Source organism: Elgaria multicarinata, chromosome 7 (genome assembly GCF_023053635.1).
Source record: "Elgaria multicarinata webbii isolate HBS135686 ecotype San Diego chromosome 7, rElgMul1.1.pri, whole genome shotgun sequence".
Classification (NCBI taxonomy): domain Eukaryota; kingdom Metazoa; phylum Chordata; class Lepidosauria; order Squamata; family Anguidae; genus Elgaria; species Elgaria multicarinata.
Window position 1 is genome coordinate 81,654,473 of NC_086177.1, and position 22,064 is coordinate 81,676,536.

Below are 22,064 nucleotides of genomic sequence, written 5' to 3' on the forward strand. Positions count from 1 at the left end.
ATACACCACAAACGTACCAATAGCCTCAGGGAAGGGATCCCTATGGGAGGGGTAAGAAGGAAGGTCACTTGAAACTGATCCCATTTAGCCATCTGGGAGTACCTGATGCTGCAACATTTGTTGAAATTGAATGTGCGCCCAAAATACTATATGGATAGGAGACAATGCAGAGCCTTATGTAACAGTGATATATAGGTTGGATCCAGATTTACACTGGATTAATAGTGCTGGCAGAAGTGGACTTTCCTGCCCCCTCCTTCTCACAGCTCTGCCTCCATCCCCCTGAAAATGCTACATAGAGACTGGGTTCAGATGACACACCACAGCTCATTGTGGGTTAGTGATCTGTTTTAGGGTTATGCGAGTGTAGTTTAACCTCGTATAACCCTTGCTTGCCAGGTTCATATGACACAGCTACACCCAAGTATGGGTTGCTTATTCAAAATGGTAGACGCATGTGCCCTGCACATGCTGCTGCCTCACCGAAGGTTAAATAACCCATGGTGGGCTGTCATGTCAAATAGAATGTCAGAAGACCCTAATGAATGGGGTGAGCTGTAATGTGTGTAGGGAGTGGAGGGGATCCCAAAAAATTAGGGAAAGGGAACTTCTGTGAGCACAGTTCTTCCCCTTGCTACTAAAAACATCTTTTATCGGATCAGAATCCTCAGGTTACTCTAAAAGTGGCCCGTTTTTGTGCGGCTGCCATAACCCAACAGAAATTGATGTTGAAGGATGTTATTGATGACCAACAATATTTTAGATTCCGGTTGGGACTGCTGTGTTTAATACAATGATTTTATGGATTTTATGTATGGATTTTATCATGTGGATTTCATTGGGAGGATGATGAGGACGACAACTGATGTTTTCTACCGTATTGGTCCGTGACTGAAATATATAAACTGAAACCTCCCCTTGCAGAAGGCATCTTCCTCTTGTGTAATGTAGATTCTGGATCTAACCCTATGTGCACATAAATATTTTAAAATAAAAGCTCACCTGAGACTAAAGCATATATTAGTGCAGTCGCAACATGTAAAGTTTTGTTCGTTTCAAACACAGCATGTTATAAAGTATTGTCTTATATTTTCTTCAACTAGTTTAATCCCTGTGTCCAAAAAAGAAGAAAAAGAGCAACATTCTATACTGATTCAGAGCACCGACCAATCTAGCTTAGTACTGGAGAAGACCTGTAGCTCGGTAGCAGAGCACCTGCTTTGCATGCAGAAGGTCACAGGTTCAATCCCCAGCATCTACAAGTAGGACTGCAAAATCTTTTATCTGAAACTCTGAAAAGCTGCTGCCACTAGAGACCTTGATGGACCAACGGTCTGATTTGATATAAGGTAGCATTCTACTCTCTATTCTGGCAGTGGTTCTCTGAGGACCCAGACACAGGTCTCTCCCAGATTTGCTACTTGAAAGCCTTATCAATTAGTGCTGTTCTAATGGCATGCCGAGGGAATTGTGCACTTTCCGGAGGCTCCGGAAAGTGTGCTTCCCCGCCCCCCAATCATGGCCTTATAGCCCCTCTTAAAGACCGCCGCCATTAGAGTGGGGAAAAAATACGTGATTACCCCAGGCTTGGGGAAATCTTGTTTCCCCTCCCACTGATGGGGGCCATAAAGGCCCTGTTAATAGGGCCCTTAAGGCCCCAATCTGTGGTGGGGGAGAGAAACACAGTTTCCCCAAGGCTGGTGAAATTGTGTATTTTCTCCTTCCACTAGAGTATAGAGAGAAAATGTGCAATTTCCCCAACTTTGGGGAAACAGTGTATTTTCCCCAACTGCAGTAATGGTGGCTGCTATTACCACTACCGGGGGGGGGGGGGACAAAGGCCATGTGCAGGTCAGAGCTGAAGTGAGTTCCACCCACACCTGCGCCCCCTTTGCCCTGTGTCTGATGGGCCAAAAATCCACCCAACACATCTGTCGGGGTCCCGAAGGGCTGGACACAGGGATGTCCGCTGCCCAAGCAAGCCCTGGCCAATATTCGGCCCGCCAGTAATGACCTGTGAGAAATTGTTGGAGAATTTCTCCTTCATCTGGAGAAATCTGGTGAAATTTTCCCCTCAGTTTCTCTGCCCACAAATTGAGTAGAGAATTTGAGGGGCCACCTGCGCACAGCTCTATTTTCAATATAGATGTTGGGATTTGAACCTGAGAATACCGTCCTGCAAAACATGTGTTCTTCCACTGAGCTGTGGTGGAATAAATGTTTATTTATTTATTTTATTTATTACATTTATTACATAAATGTAATTTATGTTTTTAAGTTGTGTAAAAAGGGAATCTCTACTTGTATTTGTTCCTCAACCCATAGACAAAAGAAGAAAAACTTGACATGCTGCGCACAGGTTATAAATCTACACCCATTGCATCATGATTAGAAAATATAACTGGTGACACATTTTCTGTGTCGGAAAATGCAACTAAGTTAGGACCAAAATGGTATTAGGAGAGGCAGCATTGGTGGTGATGTTCTTCAGGTAGTTATTTCATAAAGCTCTTAACCAGATGTGCCTTAGGCCTTGGAATAATAACATTTTATAACATTTGAGTTGTTAACCTTTGGTGCCCTGGCTAAAATCCAACGTAGATGATTACATTCTTCCTCTTCCAATTCCATTTGCAGATTGAATTGGAAGCAGTTTCCCTCAGTTATTTTCTTAAACTATTGTTGTAAACTGCTCTAGTCCCAAGGCTGCTGTGTAGGTAAAGTTGTGCCGATAAATCCCTGACTTCTCCCAAGAGGCAAGCTGAAGGCTACTTTCTGTTACCACCGAGGAATATGTGAAAATCTCTGTTCAAAGTAAAACAAATCAAAGGAAGCAAATTCATGTTAGAATGTAAATAGCCATTGTTATTTGGTGTGTGTTTTTTCTTTAAAAACCCTGTAAGTTTAAACAACAATAAAAATACTATCAGTATTTTGCAGAAGTAGAAATGCCCCCAAGAGATGCCTAGCTCTCGGTATTTACTGAACCAATGTCAAATAAAAAGGATGTTTTAAAGACTGTTATTTAAACAGTGTCAAGGTTGAATTGAGTTTGCTTAAGATTTGTGAAAAGCTTTGGGTATCCTATTACCTTTACCTGAAGCAAGTGTCCCCTTTTGATTTTTCATTTCTTTCCACTGAAGTCTAATGGCATGATGTGCTCTAATATAACTTAAAAGAAAAGGCAGAGTAAAGAGAGACCAAAGGTTATGAGCCATCAGTTCTTGTGAATAATAATAATAATAATAATAATAATGAAATGTGTTCAGATTTTTTCTCAGTGATGCAGGATCAGAAAAATGCCACACATTTCAAAAGCATAAAAAGGACTTTGTGGCTTTGAAGGGACGGGGTTTTTTTCCCCCAGAGAAAAAATGCAAAATAAGGAACATTACTGGTTGTAATAGAGGATATGGCTTGTTCGTTTTAATAGTTGTGTGGAATTCCAACAGATTTTCTTACCCTTGTGGTGCTGTAATTAGAGATGGACAAATCAGTCTATTTCCAGTCCATGCTAGTTTCACATGCATTCAATCCATTCTGTCCAATCTCTGCATCAGTCTTGAATTGAAAAAAATGCATGAAAATTCACATTTATTTATGTATGGAATATACATACTTGTATGTGACATACATACCTTCTATAATGTACACATTTTAGGGGTAGTATCCAACACTGATGTTCTGCTTATACTATTAATGTGACTTTTAGCACTATGTCAATATGGCATTGTGATGGGTTTCCGGGTAAGCCCTTTGCACCAGTTAACACTGTTGGCATAGTGGTAGAGGTCACTTACCCTAGAGCTATGTTGATTGCATGAGCAGAGCAGCAGCATTGGATAGTGCCCATTATATTTAACTTTCCCTAATATATATGTTTTTGTATGTCTTTTTTGAGCCAAGAACTGCATCACAAAATTCAAAGACGTGCACAATCCAGCCACCATCCCAAAGGGGCTCTCCCATGCACTGTAGGAAAGCCTGGGTGGGGTTGATGCCCTACTACTACTTGAATAGACACTCACCAGGAACATTAACTCCTGCATATTGTGAGGTAGGATCAGAGTCCTGGTCGCTGTAGTGGGTCTGGGTAAATTGACAGTGGAAGCACAGTGGCAGGAATGATTGTTCCCTCAGAAGTACCAGAGCACCAGAGCTGCTAAAGCAACAGGTTCCAACTCTCTTGCTCCCTGGTGAGTCTGTAGGTACTATGACCCTAGCTTTAAACAAAGACCTGGAAGCTAGGGGTGTGCACGGACCCCCCAATCCGCTTCGTGGCCCGATCCGGAAAATCCGGATCGGGCCCGATCCTCTTCGCGCCGCTCCGCCCGTCTCCCGCTCTGCTCTGCGGAGCGAGATCCGACTTCGCCGCTGTCACTATATGGACGGCAGCGGCGCAAGATAAGCCACCCACCCACCCCACCTCCTTACCTTCTTCCATCACGGGCTTCAATTGAGGCCCCAGTTGAAGCCGGAGGAGGCCTCGGCCTCTGCCCCCTTACCTTCCTCCATCGCGGGCTTCAATTGAGGCCCTGGTTGAAGCTGGAAGAAGCCTCGGCCTTCACTTCCGGCTTCAACCAGGGCCTCAATTGAAGCCCGCAACGGAAGAAGGTAAGCGTCCCTCCTCCCTGCTCCCTTACCTGGCACCAGCGGCGGCGCTGATGCATGGATGGCGGTGGCGGTGGTTCCAGGTAGACCAGGCCCCTGCCCCCTTACCTTCCTCCATTGCGGGCTTCAATTGAGGCCCCAGTTGAAGCCGGAAGGGGCCTCGGTCTTCATTTCCGGCTTCAACCGGGGCCTCAATTGAAGCCCACGACGGAGGAAGGTAAGTGTCCCTCCTCCCTGCTCCCTTACCTGATGCTGCCGCTGCCGTTGCCGCATGGATGGCGGTGCCGGCAGCACCAGATTAGTCCCCCTCCCCCCACTTACCTGCAGGCGAAGCTCCGGATTGAGGCAATCCTCTTCGCCTCGATCCGCGGCCCCCCTGACTCTCTTCGCCTCCGCCTTTTTTGGAGGCGAATTAGGTCGCCTCGCTCCTGCTTCTCTGAACCGAAGAGAAGCGGAGCACATCCCTACTGGAAGCCTATACAAACATAGACTCTGAGGAGGTTGGGGAAACCATATACTACAGTATAAGTTAGTATGGATTTTAGGAACTGCCCATAAACCTGTGTGTGGCTATGTACCCTAGACTACAAAGCTGAATGAGACTCAGGCTGAGTGGGCAGCCTGAAATCCTCCATGTATGATGCCAGCACAGCAACTGCCTAAGACCTTCCATTTCTTAGAGGCAATCTTCCCCAACCTGGTGCCCTCCAGGTATGCCATTTTTCTTGGTAGAAAGACAGGGTGCAAATCAAATCAATAAACAAACTCTCATCATCCCAAACCGGCAAGATGGGAGTTATAGTTCAACACATCTGGAAGGTACTGGGTTGAGAAAGGCTGTCTTAGGGTGCAGTTCTACTGGATTGCTGCCCACTAGATGGAAGCCTCCAATCTCGGAGAATTCTGAGAATTCTTTGCCTTGCTGGAAACAGTTTTGCCTCCTTTTCTGTGGGTCTTTTAAGTTTTGTTTTCTTTCTTGTTGTTTTGCCAACCGCATTGTAAACTGTATTCCAGTTTGTGTTTTGGTTTTGGAAATGTGAATTTGGCAAGTTCTCACTGAAACACAAGTCCAATAAGAATGTAAGAGCATAAGAATTGCTCCCTTAACTCCATTGTCATCCAACGGTCCAACTGCTTCCCTAGCTGGTTTCCTGCTTCTGATATACTTAAAGAATTCTTTATTGTTGGACTTGATATTATTAGCAATGTGCTCTTCAAAATGCTTTTTTGCATTTCTTATGGTTTGTTTGCATCTCCTTTGTGTCAGCTTGTGCTCCCTTATATTTTCCTCACCAACCCCTATGTGTTGGCAGGTTAATATGGAAGAAGTTGCTTTTCTGCTGGGTATCATATGGACTCGGGTCAACTGTGCATCTTTTCAGAACTTGCCTGTTGCCTTAGAGCTAGAGATGTCTATTGGCAGGAAATCCAGCCCTTTTTGGGCTCACAATTTTCTGTGGCACGCTTGACTCAACTTGGTTTTGTGAGCCAAGCTGCACAATTTCCATGAGTTCTGGGAACTTCAAACACATTGGGGGAGGGTGGCTTGGCCATAATTTGCACAAACAGACTTGCACAAATTACACACATAAATTGCACAAATTGCAACTGCAAATTTGCATAATTTGCACAAATAGCTGTAATTTTTGCAAATTTGCACAAATTATGACTGTAATTTTTGCAGATTTGCACTATTTACAAACAAATTGTGTGTAAGTTACGCAAATTTGCACTATTTGCAGTCATAATTTGCGCAAATGAGCTTTATGTGAAAACAAAATTATTGAAATACTGCTAGCACACCAAGTCAGGTCAGCTGGTGGAAGACAGAGTGGGGTGAGCCAACACAAGCTCATTGAGCTCCCCTCCAACTGGATTCCTCCAACATCCCTACTTAGAGCTGTCCCTGGCCCTGCAAAGCTTGCTTCTGATTGACCCTGAGTTTGTTGCCAACATTCTTGTCTCCTGTCTTAATTGCAATATCTAACAGTAAGCATCTACTTGTTATCACCTTTGGTACATGGTATTAGCTTGATTTTGATACTGATATTTCTGCTTTGGGCAAGTACACTTTGTCCCTGGCCATGAACTTGTACACTTTGCTGGATTATGTCCAATATGTCTTATATGTTTTACCTTGGTAAAGAAGTTCAACTGTATACATAGAAGCAGAAACCCATTGTCTTCTTGGATTCAAATTGAACTATACCAATGTCTCATTACTTTAAGATACCACCTGAATCTGGGCTGGAAAGAATGTGCCCTTTCTTAAAACTGAGGTTTTCCCAGCTTGTTCACACATTTTTCAGGCTCAATCCTATACACACTTACCTGAAAGTAAGACCCATTGAATTTAATAGGAATTAATTCTGAGTAGACCTGTATAGGGTTGCACTGTTAGGGCTGCCTGGGGAATGCTGGGAGTGGAAGGACTTTTTCTGTCTAAACATGCAAAGGGTTGTGCCATTAATGAGTTATTTAAAACGCATTTGATTTGCTGAATTCTTAACAAAGGCCCCTGGGTAGTAATAAACAAGAAACCCTACATCGTGCTAATGTTCAAACTAAAGATACTTCCAGGGTTCATAGTTTTATTTCCATACATGGTATTGCTCTTTTGGGACAAGATAAAGATACTAGATTTAAAGCAATAAAAAGAACAGGATAAACATTACGGTGCTTTATATTTAAATGCAATGGAACACCTTCTTCCTCTCTGGGCTTTTAATATATTACATATAATGAATTGTTCACCTTTTCCTTATGAGAAGAACAGATAACAAAAGCCAGGATTAATCTATATTCCTGTACTTTAAATCTATGGTCTTTTCAAAAACATTTACGGCACCGAAATAAATGTTGAATTGGTGGTGTAGTTGTTTTATGGATGCCTACGAAGGGCCCATTGTTGTGTTACCACATACTGTAGATATTTGATAGGCTATCATAAACTTATCTTCATGCAACTGTGCATTCCTACAGCAGGTGCCTTACCCTTTCAGAATATCATCAGTGGTGTGAATCTGCTGTTTGGGAGGCAAGAGGGAGAAGATGGGCGGAGGCTTAATCCACCCTTCCCTCCCCTTTCCTCTCTTAAATAGCTGTTTGGGCAACTCACACACAGCCTCAACACCTCAATCATAACAGGACATCATGGGTCTCCTTATGGCAGGGAAGTTCAGTATCTCTGAATTCAGTTTCAGAGACAGTCTCAGGGGCCAAATTCCTGTGGTAGGCATGGCCAAGGGTGAAAGGGGCATGGCCAAGGGCAAAAGGGGTGTGGCCAAAGGCAAAAGGGACAGGGCCTGAACCACCCCAAATATCAGCATATTTTAGCTGATTATTTATTTGTTTATTTATTTTAGGACATTTCTAATCTGCTTCAGAACTTATGTTCTAATGTATGCATTATTAACACATGTATAATGCCTTACATGCTGAAAACAACAATGTACAACCATTTTAAACAATAAAACACTGTAACAATAAACACAAGAACATTAAAAATGACACATCTGAAGAGGCCAAATTGAAGAGATGCATCTTCATACCCTTTCTAAAGGCCAACAAAGTGGGAGTCAATCACAATCCCTGAGGGAGTGCATTCCATAGTTTGGGAGTAGCACAGGAGAAATCCCTTCCACATGTGTGTCCTCCAAAAGGCCTCTGCATGTAATGGTGTCCTCAAAAGGGCCTGTTCTGCAGATCAGAATCCCCAGGCAGGTTCATAGTGAGACTTTAAAAATTAAGACCATCACTTTGAATTGGGCCCGAAAAGCAATTGGCAAACAGTGCAGGGTCTTTCAAGACAGCTGTAATATGGCCTTGATGCCATTAGCTGACTAGCTGCAACATTTCACCAGTTGAAGCTTCTGGACACTCTTCAAGGGTAGCCCCACGTAGAGCACATCTCAATAGTCTAAACATGATATCACCAAGGCCTGGATAAGTCTTGCCATGTTAAAATTCTTAAGCACAATCCTACTCATGTTTCAACTCAAAAAAAGTCTGACAACCCCCAGCATTCCCCACCCAGTGTGGTTGGCTGGAGCATGCTGGGAGTTGTAGGGATTTTTTTATTTTTTTTGTCTTAGCATGTATAGGATTGCACCCATATTGTCAATAATTAAGACATTGGAGAAATGTTTCAAGCTTTCAGAAACCGCTATATGACTAACAATCAGGGAGAAAGGGTTAATGGAGCATGATCATCTGAGGAAGCCTATCGTGTTGGACTGGAACCCAAGGCAGGCCAGATTTCATCTGTGGGCCTGGGGTTCAATATCCCTGCCTAGTGGGCTGAAAATGTATTATTATTATTATTATTTTAATGAACTGCCATCCACAAGGATCGACTTCAGGGTGGTAACTGGTTAAAAAAGAGGAAGAAGAAAGTTGGAATAAATAGACAGTTCTTGCAGAGAGGGGAAGCCCCTGAAGGGATCTGTTTTGGGACTGATACTTAGGTTATGGGGCGGTAATAATAACAACAACTACAACAACAACAACAACTGATCTGGAGTCAGAGGTGAGAAATAAGGTGTCCGGTTTGTGAATGTCATCAAATTATTCAGTGTAGTGAAAATCCATGGAGACTGCAAAATGTTCCAAAAGGATCTCTCAAACACATCGGGCATATGGGCACATAAATGACAAATGTGGTTCAATGTAAGAAAATGTAAAGTCATCCGCATTGAGGCAAGAAATCCTGACTTTACATAGAGACCAAAGAAAGATGGATGTTTGGAGGGAGGCAGGGAGATTGCATGGAAAATTAGCATATATATTTTTCAGGAGGTGTCTTTGCAATTTAGTGAATTGCAATCCACTTAGCTTAGTATTATTTGTTCTTTTTATATCCTGGATCTTCACTCTATTTACTGCTCACAATTCTGTTTCTTTTCAAGGACTGGCAGATGTGTTCTCTGTATTTTTAGACTTAAAATAAAAACAAGACAATACTAGAAATGGATATAAATGTGTTGGATGCAGATTACAAGAGCAGTTCCCCGCCCCGTCCCCCTATTTTGGTGCCACTCTACTTTTCCTAAACCTCTAATACCCCCTTAATTTCTCCAAATCTTTGAGCGATTATAGAACATGATTGTGTTACGCTTCAAACGCTGAGTGATCTTTTTTTAAAGATCCAATGCAAAATTGGACTTCAGCTTGCATGACGTATGTAGAATGTAAAACATTACCCTTCTGAGGTGGCAGCATTTAGTATCTACTTGGAACTCAGTTCAAGTGTGAATGTTCATTCAATGCAAATCAATAAGCATCAGAACATCCAAGCTGGGGTGGGGGAGGGGTTGAGGTTTTCATTTGCTTTGTTTCCTAAAATTTGCATTTTGTCAGTAGATTAACATTGTTCATATTTCACCCTCTCCATTAAAAAAGAAAGAGAAAAGAAAGAGGTGGAATCCCGCTATTTGTTAAGAAACTGAGAACCTGCTTTTGAAATCCACCCATCCCTTTACCCTAGCCATGTTGCAATGAGGAGTAGTCATGGCTCAACATTGTTGGCCAACGGAAGTTACCTCAACTTTTAAGTCTGTTAGAGTTCTCCTTCTCCTCCTCTTCCTTCACATTTGAATCCCAATCTTCATCCATTGGGATTAACCTGTAAGAGAGGTTGCACTGAAAATTAGTGACTGGCACAAGGGTCACCAAGTGAGCTTCCTGTTATGGCTGAGTAGGGATTTGATGTTCGTATAATTTCCCCCCAATTATCAAGTCTTTGACCTTTCACTATTTGGGTAGTCATTTGGGGTGGGGTGGGGTATAGACCATGCTGGGAGCATTGCAGTGATCAACCTTTGCTGCGCCGTGGACATGTGACCAATATGTCTTCAACACAGACCACGCGTGGCTCATAAATATCACAATGAGTGCATCCAACCCCATGAGCATGCCCTATTAACATCCATGCGCTGCACATATCCTTAAAGGCAACCTATAAACATTTTCAATATATTTAAAAAATTAAGAATAGTTCTCCTTTTTGTGTCTCCAGCCAGCCTAGAAGCAGGAGCCTTAAAGTTCTGTTTATGCCTCAGGGGAGGGGGGTTACAAAAAGAGGAAAAATAATACCTTTCTCTCCCCCACCCCCCAATCCTGAGGCCTGCTGCAGCTATGCTATATAGTGTGATAGGGCTGAGGTTTGAGGATGGCTTCAGGCCTGAACCTAAGCATTTGATTGCTATATCACATTTCCCTCTCAAACAAGCCATGCTGCCTGGGTTCAGATGCCATGACAAGCCACACTCGGGTAGGTAATTAGGGAAGTGGTGGCTGGCACATGCCGCAAATTAAAACACGCCACCATGGCTTATTTAAACCATGGTGACTCGTTTGACTGTGCAAATGGGTCCAGTATAAGGCAGCTTCCTAAATTTGGAGATGTTATAGATCTCAGCCATGAGAGAAGGGCAATGCTAGTTAATAGAACACTATATTATGTACTGTTGGAGCTTTTGTTTTAATTCCACTTATAGCTAATGGCAGAAAAGAAAAGGCTCCTCAGTGGTAAAGGACTCTTGTGTGGAAGCATCCTTGGCAAAATCCATTGAACGCATATCAGGTTTGGCTGCCAGAAAACAGCTTTAGGCTACAGTCCTATACCCACTTACCTGGGAATAAGCCCCATTGAAATAAACGGGGCTTCCCATAGGCATCTGGTTGGCCACTGAGGGAAAAGAATGCTGGAGTCAGTAGTCCTTTTCAGGGGGCTTCTTTTGTGTTCATGTTCTTAAATGTGACTTACTACCAACAGGCATAGATAGGAGTGCACTGTTACTTCCCAGAGAAGTTTTTTTCTTCTTTTATCTCAGGGATGGGCAACTTGTTGCCCTCCAGACATTTTGGCCTACAACTCCCATCACCCCTTACCATTGGCTATGCTGGCTAGGGCTGATGGGAGTTGCAGTCCAACAACATCTGGAAGGCCACAAGTTGTCTGCTCCTGCTTCACCTGGTAGTTTGGGGATGTGTCATTCCCAAATTCCACCCCACCCTCCACATGGAAAGAGCTAGATGGAAGAGCCTTCTTTATTGTACTTGGTTGCAGGGGGTGGGGTGGGGGCAGGTGCCGGTTTACATCAGCTTCATGTTGGCACGGACCCTTTAGTTACAGCTTTGCTTCATTTCCCATGTGTTTCAAATGGAGGGGGTGGAGAGGATTACCAGCAAATCAAGGCAGATTCTTCCAAGAAGTGCTCTCATCGTGAGATTATATTTTTCTTCTTTCCTTCTTCTTTCTTGATTTCACACACATTGTATTTTTAAAGCATGGCAGATTGCTTGGCTGATTAAAAAAAAAGAAACTCTTGACAGGATGCAGCTGGTAATGCTAGCATTAGTGTATTGAAAAGTGCAGCCAGAGCTTCCATGGTGATCCAGGACGATTCCCAACTCCCAGCTCCTGCCACCCACCCCCGTTCTGGCACAAGCAATAATTCAAGCCATTGACCGGTTGTGGAACTCCTGCTGCTGCTGCTATGGAATATAAAATTGAATGAAGGGGGAAAGCAGGAGAAATGGACTTCAGAAAGCAGCCCTATGTGCAAGTGGTGACATTACTGTTGTTCCTATGACTGATTCAGGAATTTGGCCACCTGCTCGGTGATAGATTTGCTGGAGCCCTGGAGTAGACTAATCATAAGTGACTCGATGGAGCGTCCCGGGAAACATTGCATGATAGAGCATATTAGGCCTTTCCTTGCCTGTTGGTAAAAATTGCAATGGAAGAGAACATGTAGAATGGACTCCACCTCGATGTTGTTACAAGGGCAGCATCTATTTTTGGATGGAATTTTCTTATATCTGCCCTCCAGCAGCTTAGAGGGGAGGATGTTGAATCTTGCTAGGGTGAATGCCTTCCTGTATTTAGGAATGGTTAACCATCCCAGTTATGGCATTCCATCCTTTCAAAAAGGGACTGGGAGACCCAATGATTGGGGGGAGCATGGTCCCCAAGCCGCTCCCCGGAAGTCCTGATGGTCTATGTCCAGTAGTCTCTGTTTGGTGTTCTGTTTAGCGCTGTCTAAGTCCAAAGATAGCAGGAAGGAGGGGGATAGCCCTATTGAGGTTACTTTTTGCATCACTGCCTTAGACTAGTGAGATTGACTTAAACAATAGCAAGTGATTCTCTAGGATCTGGGATGTTACTATGGAAAAAATTACCAATCACATGAGGTTTATCCCCAAACAGAGCAAACCCAACAGATTACTTCCAAGTCTGCTATCTTTCCTGCCTATTTCCAGCAACCAGATCATCTTCCTACAACCTCCACAAAAAACAAGGTTGGGGAACTCATCAGAGCACCTCCTGTCTGTTTTTGTGCCCCCCCCCAATGTGGCTCTTGCTGTGCTTTTGAATGTGCTATTGGGGCATGGGAAGTGTGTGCCTTGTTAGCAAACAGAAGTGTGACCCTTATTTCCATGCTAAATGGTCATGATTTTTGCCGGTGGCAAAATAAAAGGAAGTACTTCTTCACACAGGGCATAGTTCAACTATGGAATTCACTACCACAAGATGTGGTGATGGCCACCAATTTGGATGGCTTTAGAAGGGGGTTGGAAATTCCTGGAGGAGAGGGCTTTCAATGGCTACTAGTCCTGATGGCTGTATGCTACCTCCAGGATAATCCTGTATACACTATTTGCTGGGGAACATGGGGGGAGCATGCTGTTGCACCATGTCCTGCTTTGTTGGTCCCTGGTCAGCAGCTGGTTGCCCTCTGGGTGAACAAAGTGCAGGACTAGATGGACCCTTCGTCTGATCTAGCATGGCTCTTTTTATGTTCTTAAATTCACTAGCAAATTTGATGGCAGCAGCCGATGCAGGAGTGGCAGAGGTGGGATGCAGCCCCCAGTGGGTTCAGGTGGTCAGTGTGGCCCCCCAACTCCCAAAGGTTCCTCTCTTCTCATATAAATATAATATAAAAATACATAATACATATTAGTACTTTAGCCTTGAAACTGTTCCTTACCTTTGTATTTTTCTCACCAGTTACTCCATCTGTGAGTATACGTCTCTGTGAATTGTGGTATATTTATACATAATCAACAGTGTTACAGTAACTTTACATGATTTGGGGTTCTTTCTCTAAATTCTAGCTTTGTCGTTGTCGTCCCCTGCCTGTTTATTCATTAAAGAAAGTATTCGTTTTGTAAAAGATGTTGAACAGGATTGCAGTCTGTATAGGATTGCAGCCTAAAAGATATATTTCATTATATACTGCTCTTCTGTGAAATTCAAAGGGGAGGAAAGGAACCTCTCGTGCAAGCACTGAGTCATTACTGACTCTTGGAGGAATGCCAGCTTTCGCTGACGTTTTCTTGGCAGGCCTTATAGCGGGGTGGTTTGCCGTTGCCTTCCCTGGCCATTATTACCTTTCCCCCAGCTAACTGGGTACTCATTTTACCGACCTCGGGAGGATGGAAGGCTGAGTCGACCTAAGCTGGCTGCCTGAAACCAGCTTCCGCTGGGATCGAACTCAGGCCTTGGGGAGAGTTTCAGCTGCAGAAACTGCTGCTTTACCGCTCTGCGCCACACGAGGCTCGTGAAATTCAAAGCAGTATATAAAATTTGGAACCAGCAGCACAATAACATAACTCAAGAACAATGGCTCTCTCGAACTTGGTTTTTATAGTCCAATAACGCTGGCAGTTCTAAAAAAAATATGTATGTGAGAAGATGAACCTGAAGGCAGTAAGCGATTACCCAATTGCTCATTTAAAAACCCATTTTGATTAGGGCACTACTGTGGCTGCCTTTGTAACGGCACTTGAAGTCTGTGGCTGCCACCACCCTGCCGGTTCTTGACTAGGGGCAGAATATATGATGAAAGAAGCAGAACTGAGGAGAAAATGTTAGATTTTTGATGCAGAGTAAGGCAGAATTTGAATGTTTTAGGCTGGTAAAACACTGATTTAGGGTGTAATCCTATGCATGTTTAGACAGAAAAATGTCCTACAATTCCCAGCATTCCCCAGTGAGCCTTGCTGGCTGGGTGATGCTGAGAGATGTAGGAATTCTTTTCTGTCTAAACTTGCATAGGATTGCATCTTTAGATGGGTTGTTTCAAATAGGGGCAGGAATCAGCTCATAAAGTAAAGCCATCTGTAGCTGTTACTTCAAAATGCTTTCAAATAAGGCCATAGCTAGACCTAAGTTTTATCCCGGGGGTCATCCCTGTTCATGTAAATGACAGGGGATCCCGGGAGCAGGCAAGGCCTAAGGCCTAAGTCTCTCATCTTAGCAACATTGGGCTATAGCTTGAGATAATTTTGCTTGACTTCCAGCATCTTTCCTTTAAGTAGAGGAGAGTGACATTCAAATATAAATGAAGTAGAGGAGAGTGAGTTACAAAGATAATAAGAAATAAAGGGCATAAAGTGCAAAGAGTTTATGCCCTTTATGACCATTATTCATTACGAAAGTTTGCTTGGAAAATTGAAAAAAAGACAATTTAGAAATCAGAAATGTGAAGTCCCAGCATGGTCTTTCCAGAACTGTTAAATGGGCAGACATATGCACTTAGAGGAAGTATGGACTTCATTGGAAATCAGTAATACTATTGTAGTATAATATAGTAATACAACCCTGTGTGCCATTACATGGGAGGCAGAGATGGATGTGACTTTCAATTCAGTTTGGTTTTGATAGTAATAAAACAAAACAAAGAAACAAAAACAGAATTTGCAATATTTTCTATATTTGGAGCAAGATGAATTCGAGATTTTAAAAAATTGAATGTGGGAGAAACCGAAACTGACAGATTCATCCAGCCAGGCCCAGGGTTTTCAGTACCTTGCTTTTAAAAGTCTGGGTTTGAATCCTTGTGCATTCAGGCACCTTTTATTTATTTATTCCATTTCTGTACCACCCAGTAGCCAAAGCTCTCTGGGCAGTTGACAACAGATTGAATTTGGCTGCTGCAGAATTTGTTTCTGAGAAGAATTTACCAACATTTGCTTTATTCTTTACATCTGGGAGAGAAAGAACTTTGAAAGAACTTTTAAGTGCTGGAAAAAGCAAAACTGACTTATCTGCCCATCCTACATAGGAGTAGGTCCCTTGGACTCAGTGATGCTTATCTTTAAGTAAGCATGTACTGAAATGCACTAAAAGAGTTTAGCACTTGTTATTGTGTGAGCTGGACACCATTATAGAGCACCACAAAGTTAAATGTCAGCGATGATCTCTTCACTCATTTCATTTCACTGAAGTCATTTCAGTATTTGTCTTTAGAAGTCATACATTGCTATCAGTTTTTATACCACCTCGTGATACTTATCTGATAAATAAGTATCAGATGACTTGTTCTACCCCTGCCAATTTTAACAATTCAAAATTTTATATTTGGGGAAGGTAGACTTTTCTCCTCTGAATTTCAGCAAAAATGTTGCTTCAGGACTGATTCAGTGCAAAGATTTTCGAAATCAAATATTTCTGAGACTTGGCCCTGGTTTTCCAAAGAGCTCAGTTGTCCCTCAGATATTCTAAACCATCAGGTTATCAGATCTATTCAGTACCTAATAACTCCCTTTATACTATCTTTGGTCAAATGCTAAGCATGCTACATAAATGGGAGCTTAAGTAATTAACAATCTGGACCCCAAGCCCATACATATTATTATTTTGCTGACTTGTTAAACTGCAGCAGCTGTGTCCTTTGCCTTTGTGTCACTCTTCAAGGCCTTTGGCTGTAATTACTGCTTTTTCCCTCTCTCCCTCATTCTCTCTTGCATTGCTTATATAAATGCTAATTTTTTTCTTTTTTCTTTATCTTCAAATTGGACACTTAATAGCCATTGTTATCTGTTTCCCTTGTCTGGGGTATAAAGGCATGTCTGACAGCATTTAAAAATAAAAAGCAGCATTATTATTATTTTTTTAAAAAGAAGTGTAGTGTTGACTGTTCCAAAGTGTGTTAGTTTGGTGGGTGGGTGGCGAATGCAAGTAACCAAGGCCCATGGCAATACAACTCTAGTTGTAAGTACGCTTAAGAAGCAAGCAATAATGGAACGTCTATTTCATAGCATTTCTTTATCATGGAAGCCATCTTAAGCTGCTGCTGCTGCGACTGCTTTGACAAAAAGCCCCTAACCAAAGATTTAAAAAGGAGCCTAAAAGGTGCTCTAGAGGAGGAGTGGGCAACTTGTGGCTCTGCAGATGCTTTGGCATACAACTCCCATCACCATAAGAACGTATGAACAGCCATGCTGGGTCAGACCAAGGGTCCATCTAGTCCAGCACTGTTCACACAGTGGTCAACCAGCTGTTGACCAGGAGCCCACAAGCTGAACATAGGTGCAACAGCACCCTCCTATCCATATTCCCCAACAACTGGTGTATATAGGCTTACTGCCTCCACAGGAACATAGGAAGCTGCCTTACCGTGAATGTGTCCATCTATTCCAGTATTGTGAACGCTGATGCGCATTGGCTCTCCAGGGTTTTAGGCTTTCCCAGCCCTACCTGGAGATGCCAGGGATCAAACCTGGGACCATCTTCATGCAAAGTATACATTTTTCCACCGAGCTATGCCCCCTTCCTTACCATTGGCTATGCTGGTTGGGGCTGATGGCAGTTATAGGTAAAAATATCTGGAGGGCTTTAGATCCCAACAGAGGGCTGCTTCAAATCATCATCATCATCATCATCATCATCATCATCATCATCATCATCTAACCCGCCTCTCCATCCTGATCAAGGCGGGGAACAACAACAAGTATAAAATACACACACGTGAGCTCGGGATGACAAACATGGCTCCACCCATATGTATCCTTGAATCCAGGTCTTCCCAGGCCTAGTTTGACATTCTAACTCCTCATGTCACACTTCTGATTGAAATGGTGGTGGTGACGATGATGATGGTGGTGGTGGTGGTGGTGCTGATATCTTTGCAACTAACACCTTACTTTGTCTTTTTCAATCTGCATGTCTTGGCAAACCAGTTATTATTTTTCATAATAAAGGATTACAAAATAATGCCCACACCCACCATTATGATAGAGAGGGCCTGTATATTGCAGAGAACAATTTGCTGCAAGGCGACCTAGGGCAGTTGAGGGTGTTCTGAGCCCAGAGAGATGTTGCGTCATCTGAGAGAAAGTCAGGAAGGAGTGTAGCTTAGTGGCAGAGCATGTACTTTGCATGCATAAGGCCTCAGGTTCAATCTCTGGCATCTCCAGGTACGGCCAGGGAAGATCCGTGTTGGAAACCCTGGAAAGCCACTCCCGGTCAGTGTTTACAATTCTGTACTAGATGGACCAATGACATTAACTTGATTTCCGTTGTTCCTTTCTAAGTCAAAATTGTACTTGCTCTATGCTGCTTCTTGGGAGCAGATTTGTCCTCCCTCAAAAGCTTTTTGATCTGGATGACCATGAGCCCAACTTTAGAGGACAGCTATCCATTTGGATGGTTATTAGTACGTAGTCCTCTGTTTGAAGGCATCCTCTCTTTGAAGGGCTGCCCAGTCCAAGCCTAGTTCACAGAGAAAGAACCCCAAGAAGGGAGGGCAGCAGGGCCCTTAAAGTTGCCCATCTACACACCTGCATAGCAGACTAAGCAGGCACACCGGGCACCTAGTCAGCAATCAATCTTTATGTACAGTCAACAGACCACCATTACAACATATAAGTACACAGATGTAATAAAAATACATAATGGTAAAGAAGAAGGGATACAAAATCTGTAAAAATGCTAATCAGTAGGTTTAAAATAATGATCAGACATCCATGAGTGGTCTAATGAGAATAGCCCAAAATCTTCTTCTCTATAGTGAGATGTATTGTATTTCTATTTAAATTATGGTAGATATTTCTAAATTTGCATCTATCTATAAATTAGCATATGCGATTCTGTGTCCTCTTTTATTCTACACCCACCCCCATGAGGTGTAAGTGGCTAGCTTGCTTCTGATTACAGACTATTTACCTTTTCCTATAAGACTGTATGACTGCAGTTGAGATCTGAGCTCACATCTCTATGTAGAACCACGTCACACTACCTGAGGTTCAGTTTATTGGCTAGAGCATGACAGAGACAGAATTCAGGGAGCTGGTTTTATAGGAAGAGGTGATAATAATACTTGACATTTATATACTGTTCAAAGTGTTTCATCATATAACTTTTCTCATCTGAAAAGAAAAACTGACTGACATGGAATAATTGATATGTTTCTGATGGTATAGATGCAGCCTCTTTTTCTGTTAAGACATTGAAGGTTATCAACAATTGTGATGATTAATATTTTTATATAAATAAGAATGATGTGGGTATTTTGGGGTTTTTTTTGGTTTTTTTAATTTTTTTCTCAGCAATCTGAACAACAACCCAGCAAGGTAGACCAGTATCATTAACCCTATATTGCAAGTCAATGTGTGTGTTTGTGGGGAGGGAAAGTGACAGATACTGGTTTGCTTAAGGCTATCTATCTAATTAATGTTAGTGTTAAGTCTTCATTCTTTCTTTCTTTTTTTGCATAGTTATTACTAATTTGGCCTGTAGAAGTGACTGGAAAAAAATGGACCTATTTTCTGTGACTATGGAAGTTTTATAGGAGATAATTACTTCCCTGATTACATAGGCAGATCAACTTATTTGTTCATTTAATCATTCTTTTCAACAGTGAGTCTAAAATAACAGTGAGTAAATAGTAAAATGCATTTGTTCGTAAAGAAATAAGGAGGTATCCTGCCTAAACATGAACAGATCTACACTAAGCAGGATATAACGCTTTGAAAACTTTTTGAAGACTGTCTATGGAGTGTGTCCTGGGCCTCAACAGTTGTCACTACTGTTATAAACCGTTTTAAAAGCAGTAGTGTAGATCCTGCCCATGTCTGCCAACAAAATCGAGGGTAACCCCATCCCATGTAAAGAGAGAATAACCAGAGAGAATAATGCCCTGGTTAGAATCTGTTTATTACCACAGTTCCAGTATTTGAATAACACACAATTCTGCTCCTTCCCTCAGCTTTATTATGAAACATAACTGGATATTTCCTTCCCCTTCTTTATGGTGAAGATTTAGATCCGGTGACTCAGATGCTCCTTCTACAATCAGTAACACCATCATTTGAAAATATCACACCTGTAAGTAAGACAGATGTTTTTGAAATTCATAAAGGAAGGAAGGAACATTTGCCACAGTGTGGAAACATTATACTTTGGACAAACTTCATGGCGTAGCAACTGTTCTAGATTATAGAGGATTAGAGCCTCAGGCCTTAGCTAGACCTAAGGTTTATCCCGAGATCGTCCCGGGGTCGTCCCTGCCTGCTCCCAGGATCCCCTGTGTGTCATTTACATGAACAGGGATGACCCCGGGATGACCCCCGGATAAACCTTAGGTCTAGCTAAGGCTTCAGTATTCCAGAATTTGACTAAGGCCCAGTTCAGATGCTGTTTTGCCCTCATCCAATTGATCTTTCCTCAAAGATACAGGAATTCCTTATTCAAGAGAGAAGTGACTCCTGCTTCTAATGAAGAGTACTTGAAATACTACAAGATGTAGTGATGGGCATCAATTTGGATGGGTTTAAAAGGGGATTAGATGGTTTCATGAGGATAAGGCTATCAATGGCTGCTAGTTCCAGTATCAGAGGCAGTACGCCTATGTATTTATTTATTTATTTATTTATTTTATTTTATTTATTACATTTTTATACCGCCCAATAGCCGAAGCTCTTTGCACTTGTGTACCCTAGCAATACCAGTTGCTAGGGTACACAAGTGAGAGGATGCAATTGTGGTTATGATTTTTCTAGTGGGTTTCACACAGGCAGCTGTGTGTCCACTGAGTGAACAGAATGATGGACTAGATGGACCCATGGTCTGATCCGGCATGGCTCTTATGTTTTTACTCTAGGCGAGAATGTGGAATGCTTCTGTAAATTCTTAAACATTTCAAGGCTTAATGTTTTTGGTCTAGATTTTAAATAATGGTGTTTCCCTTCTTCCTATTTTGCTCCCTCAGTAATGATCAATGCAGTACATTGTGGGAGCAAACCACAAGACCATGTATTCTCTCTACCCTATGTAGAACCTTTAAGGACATGGGAGCAGGCTTGTGACACAGTTGGAAGTGTGTGGAGAGATGATGATTGCATGAACTGGCACCTCGTGTGTGTGTATATATGTGTGTGTGTGTGTGTGTGTGTGTGTGTGAGAGAGAGAGAGAGAGAGAGAGAGTATTTGAGGAGGTGGGTTTGGACGCCAATATGGTGATGGCTGTGCTTTCTTAAATATCTGTGATGCAATTTGTAGAAGTCATGGTTCCAACTCCAACATGAAGGCATTGTTTTTATACAACCAACCTCAATGGGATCCCAGATAGTCACAAGGAGCCATGGGCCTTGTCGAGGGACCCGAAACCACGGGTCCCTGGGTTTGCTGAGTGGTGGTCACAGACTCTCAAGACACAATTTCTCTCTCTTTAGAAGGTTTATTACAAGCAGCGCTGCAGGGTGGCAGTTTGAGGAACTGCCCAGCAATTTCAGGAAATGTTGATACAATGGCAAAACCTTCTTACCAATCATGATACACCAAATCATCATATAGAATACAGCTTAGCTACACAACAACCAATGAAATAGCAAAGCACCTAGGCATATACAGAGTTCAGTTTCTGTTCTGACTAAAACACCATAATTGGCATCTCAATAGCTACAGGAACTACTTCTCCATCTGTTTCCTAGTTGTGGTTAGCTTGCCTTACAAAATGTACTACAACGGTTTAACTATCTTGTGACATGTTATTTCAACATCAGCTAGTACAGCAAGTGTAACATTAAAAGAAAAATAGGTTTTAATTAAGCAAGAAGATATAAACTTTATGATGTATGTGTTATAAAGCTAGTTTTCTTATATCTGTGGGCATTAGGTAAAAGAACCAGTTTAATTTCCGCGACAGCCTACATTCCCTCTACACTCTACTTGGAGAATGACATAGGGTCTAAAGATGTTCCCATAGACATCTGATGAGCCACTCTGGGAACCAGGATGCTGGATTAGTAAAACCTTTAGTCTGATCTAGCAGGGTTCTTCTTTTGTTCTTAAGTAAGCCACTTTTCATCTGAAAAATTAAAACTGATCAAAAACAAAGTCAACATAATTTTGCCACAGAGACTGCAATGTTTAAACTCCCATTTTTATGAAGTTCCCCAAACTTCCATACCATCAAATATTCATATTCCACTTAAATATTAAATAATTCAATATGGTTAAAATTTAATACTTTATTAATTAAGCAACCAATATTCATTTTTCTGTAATACACACTGTTCAACCTCATCTTGATCATGCAGAACAACCTTATGGTTCTAGTCTGTGTTTCATGTTCTGCATTCTTGTGTTTTGATTGCCTAAATGAATCTGTCAAGAATATTCTGATGCCTGTGAACTCATTTTTCAGCATACTGAATAACTGTAA

General features: G+C 42.2%; 1 protein-coding gene across 1 annotated transcript in view; it reads left to right on the forward strand.

Annotated features, from left to right (window-relative positions):
- Window positions 1–22,064, forward strand: part of CNBD1 (cyclic nucleotide binding domain containing 1) — a 177,657-nt gene that overhangs the window by 129,882 nt on the left and 25,711 nt on the right. The window contains exon 11 of the mRNA XM_063131313.1: window positions 19,659–19,726. Within this exon, the coding sequence (XP_062987383.1) occupies window positions 19,659–19,726 (68 nt within the window). The remainder of the gene's footprint in view (window positions 1–19,658; window positions 19,727–22,064) is intronic.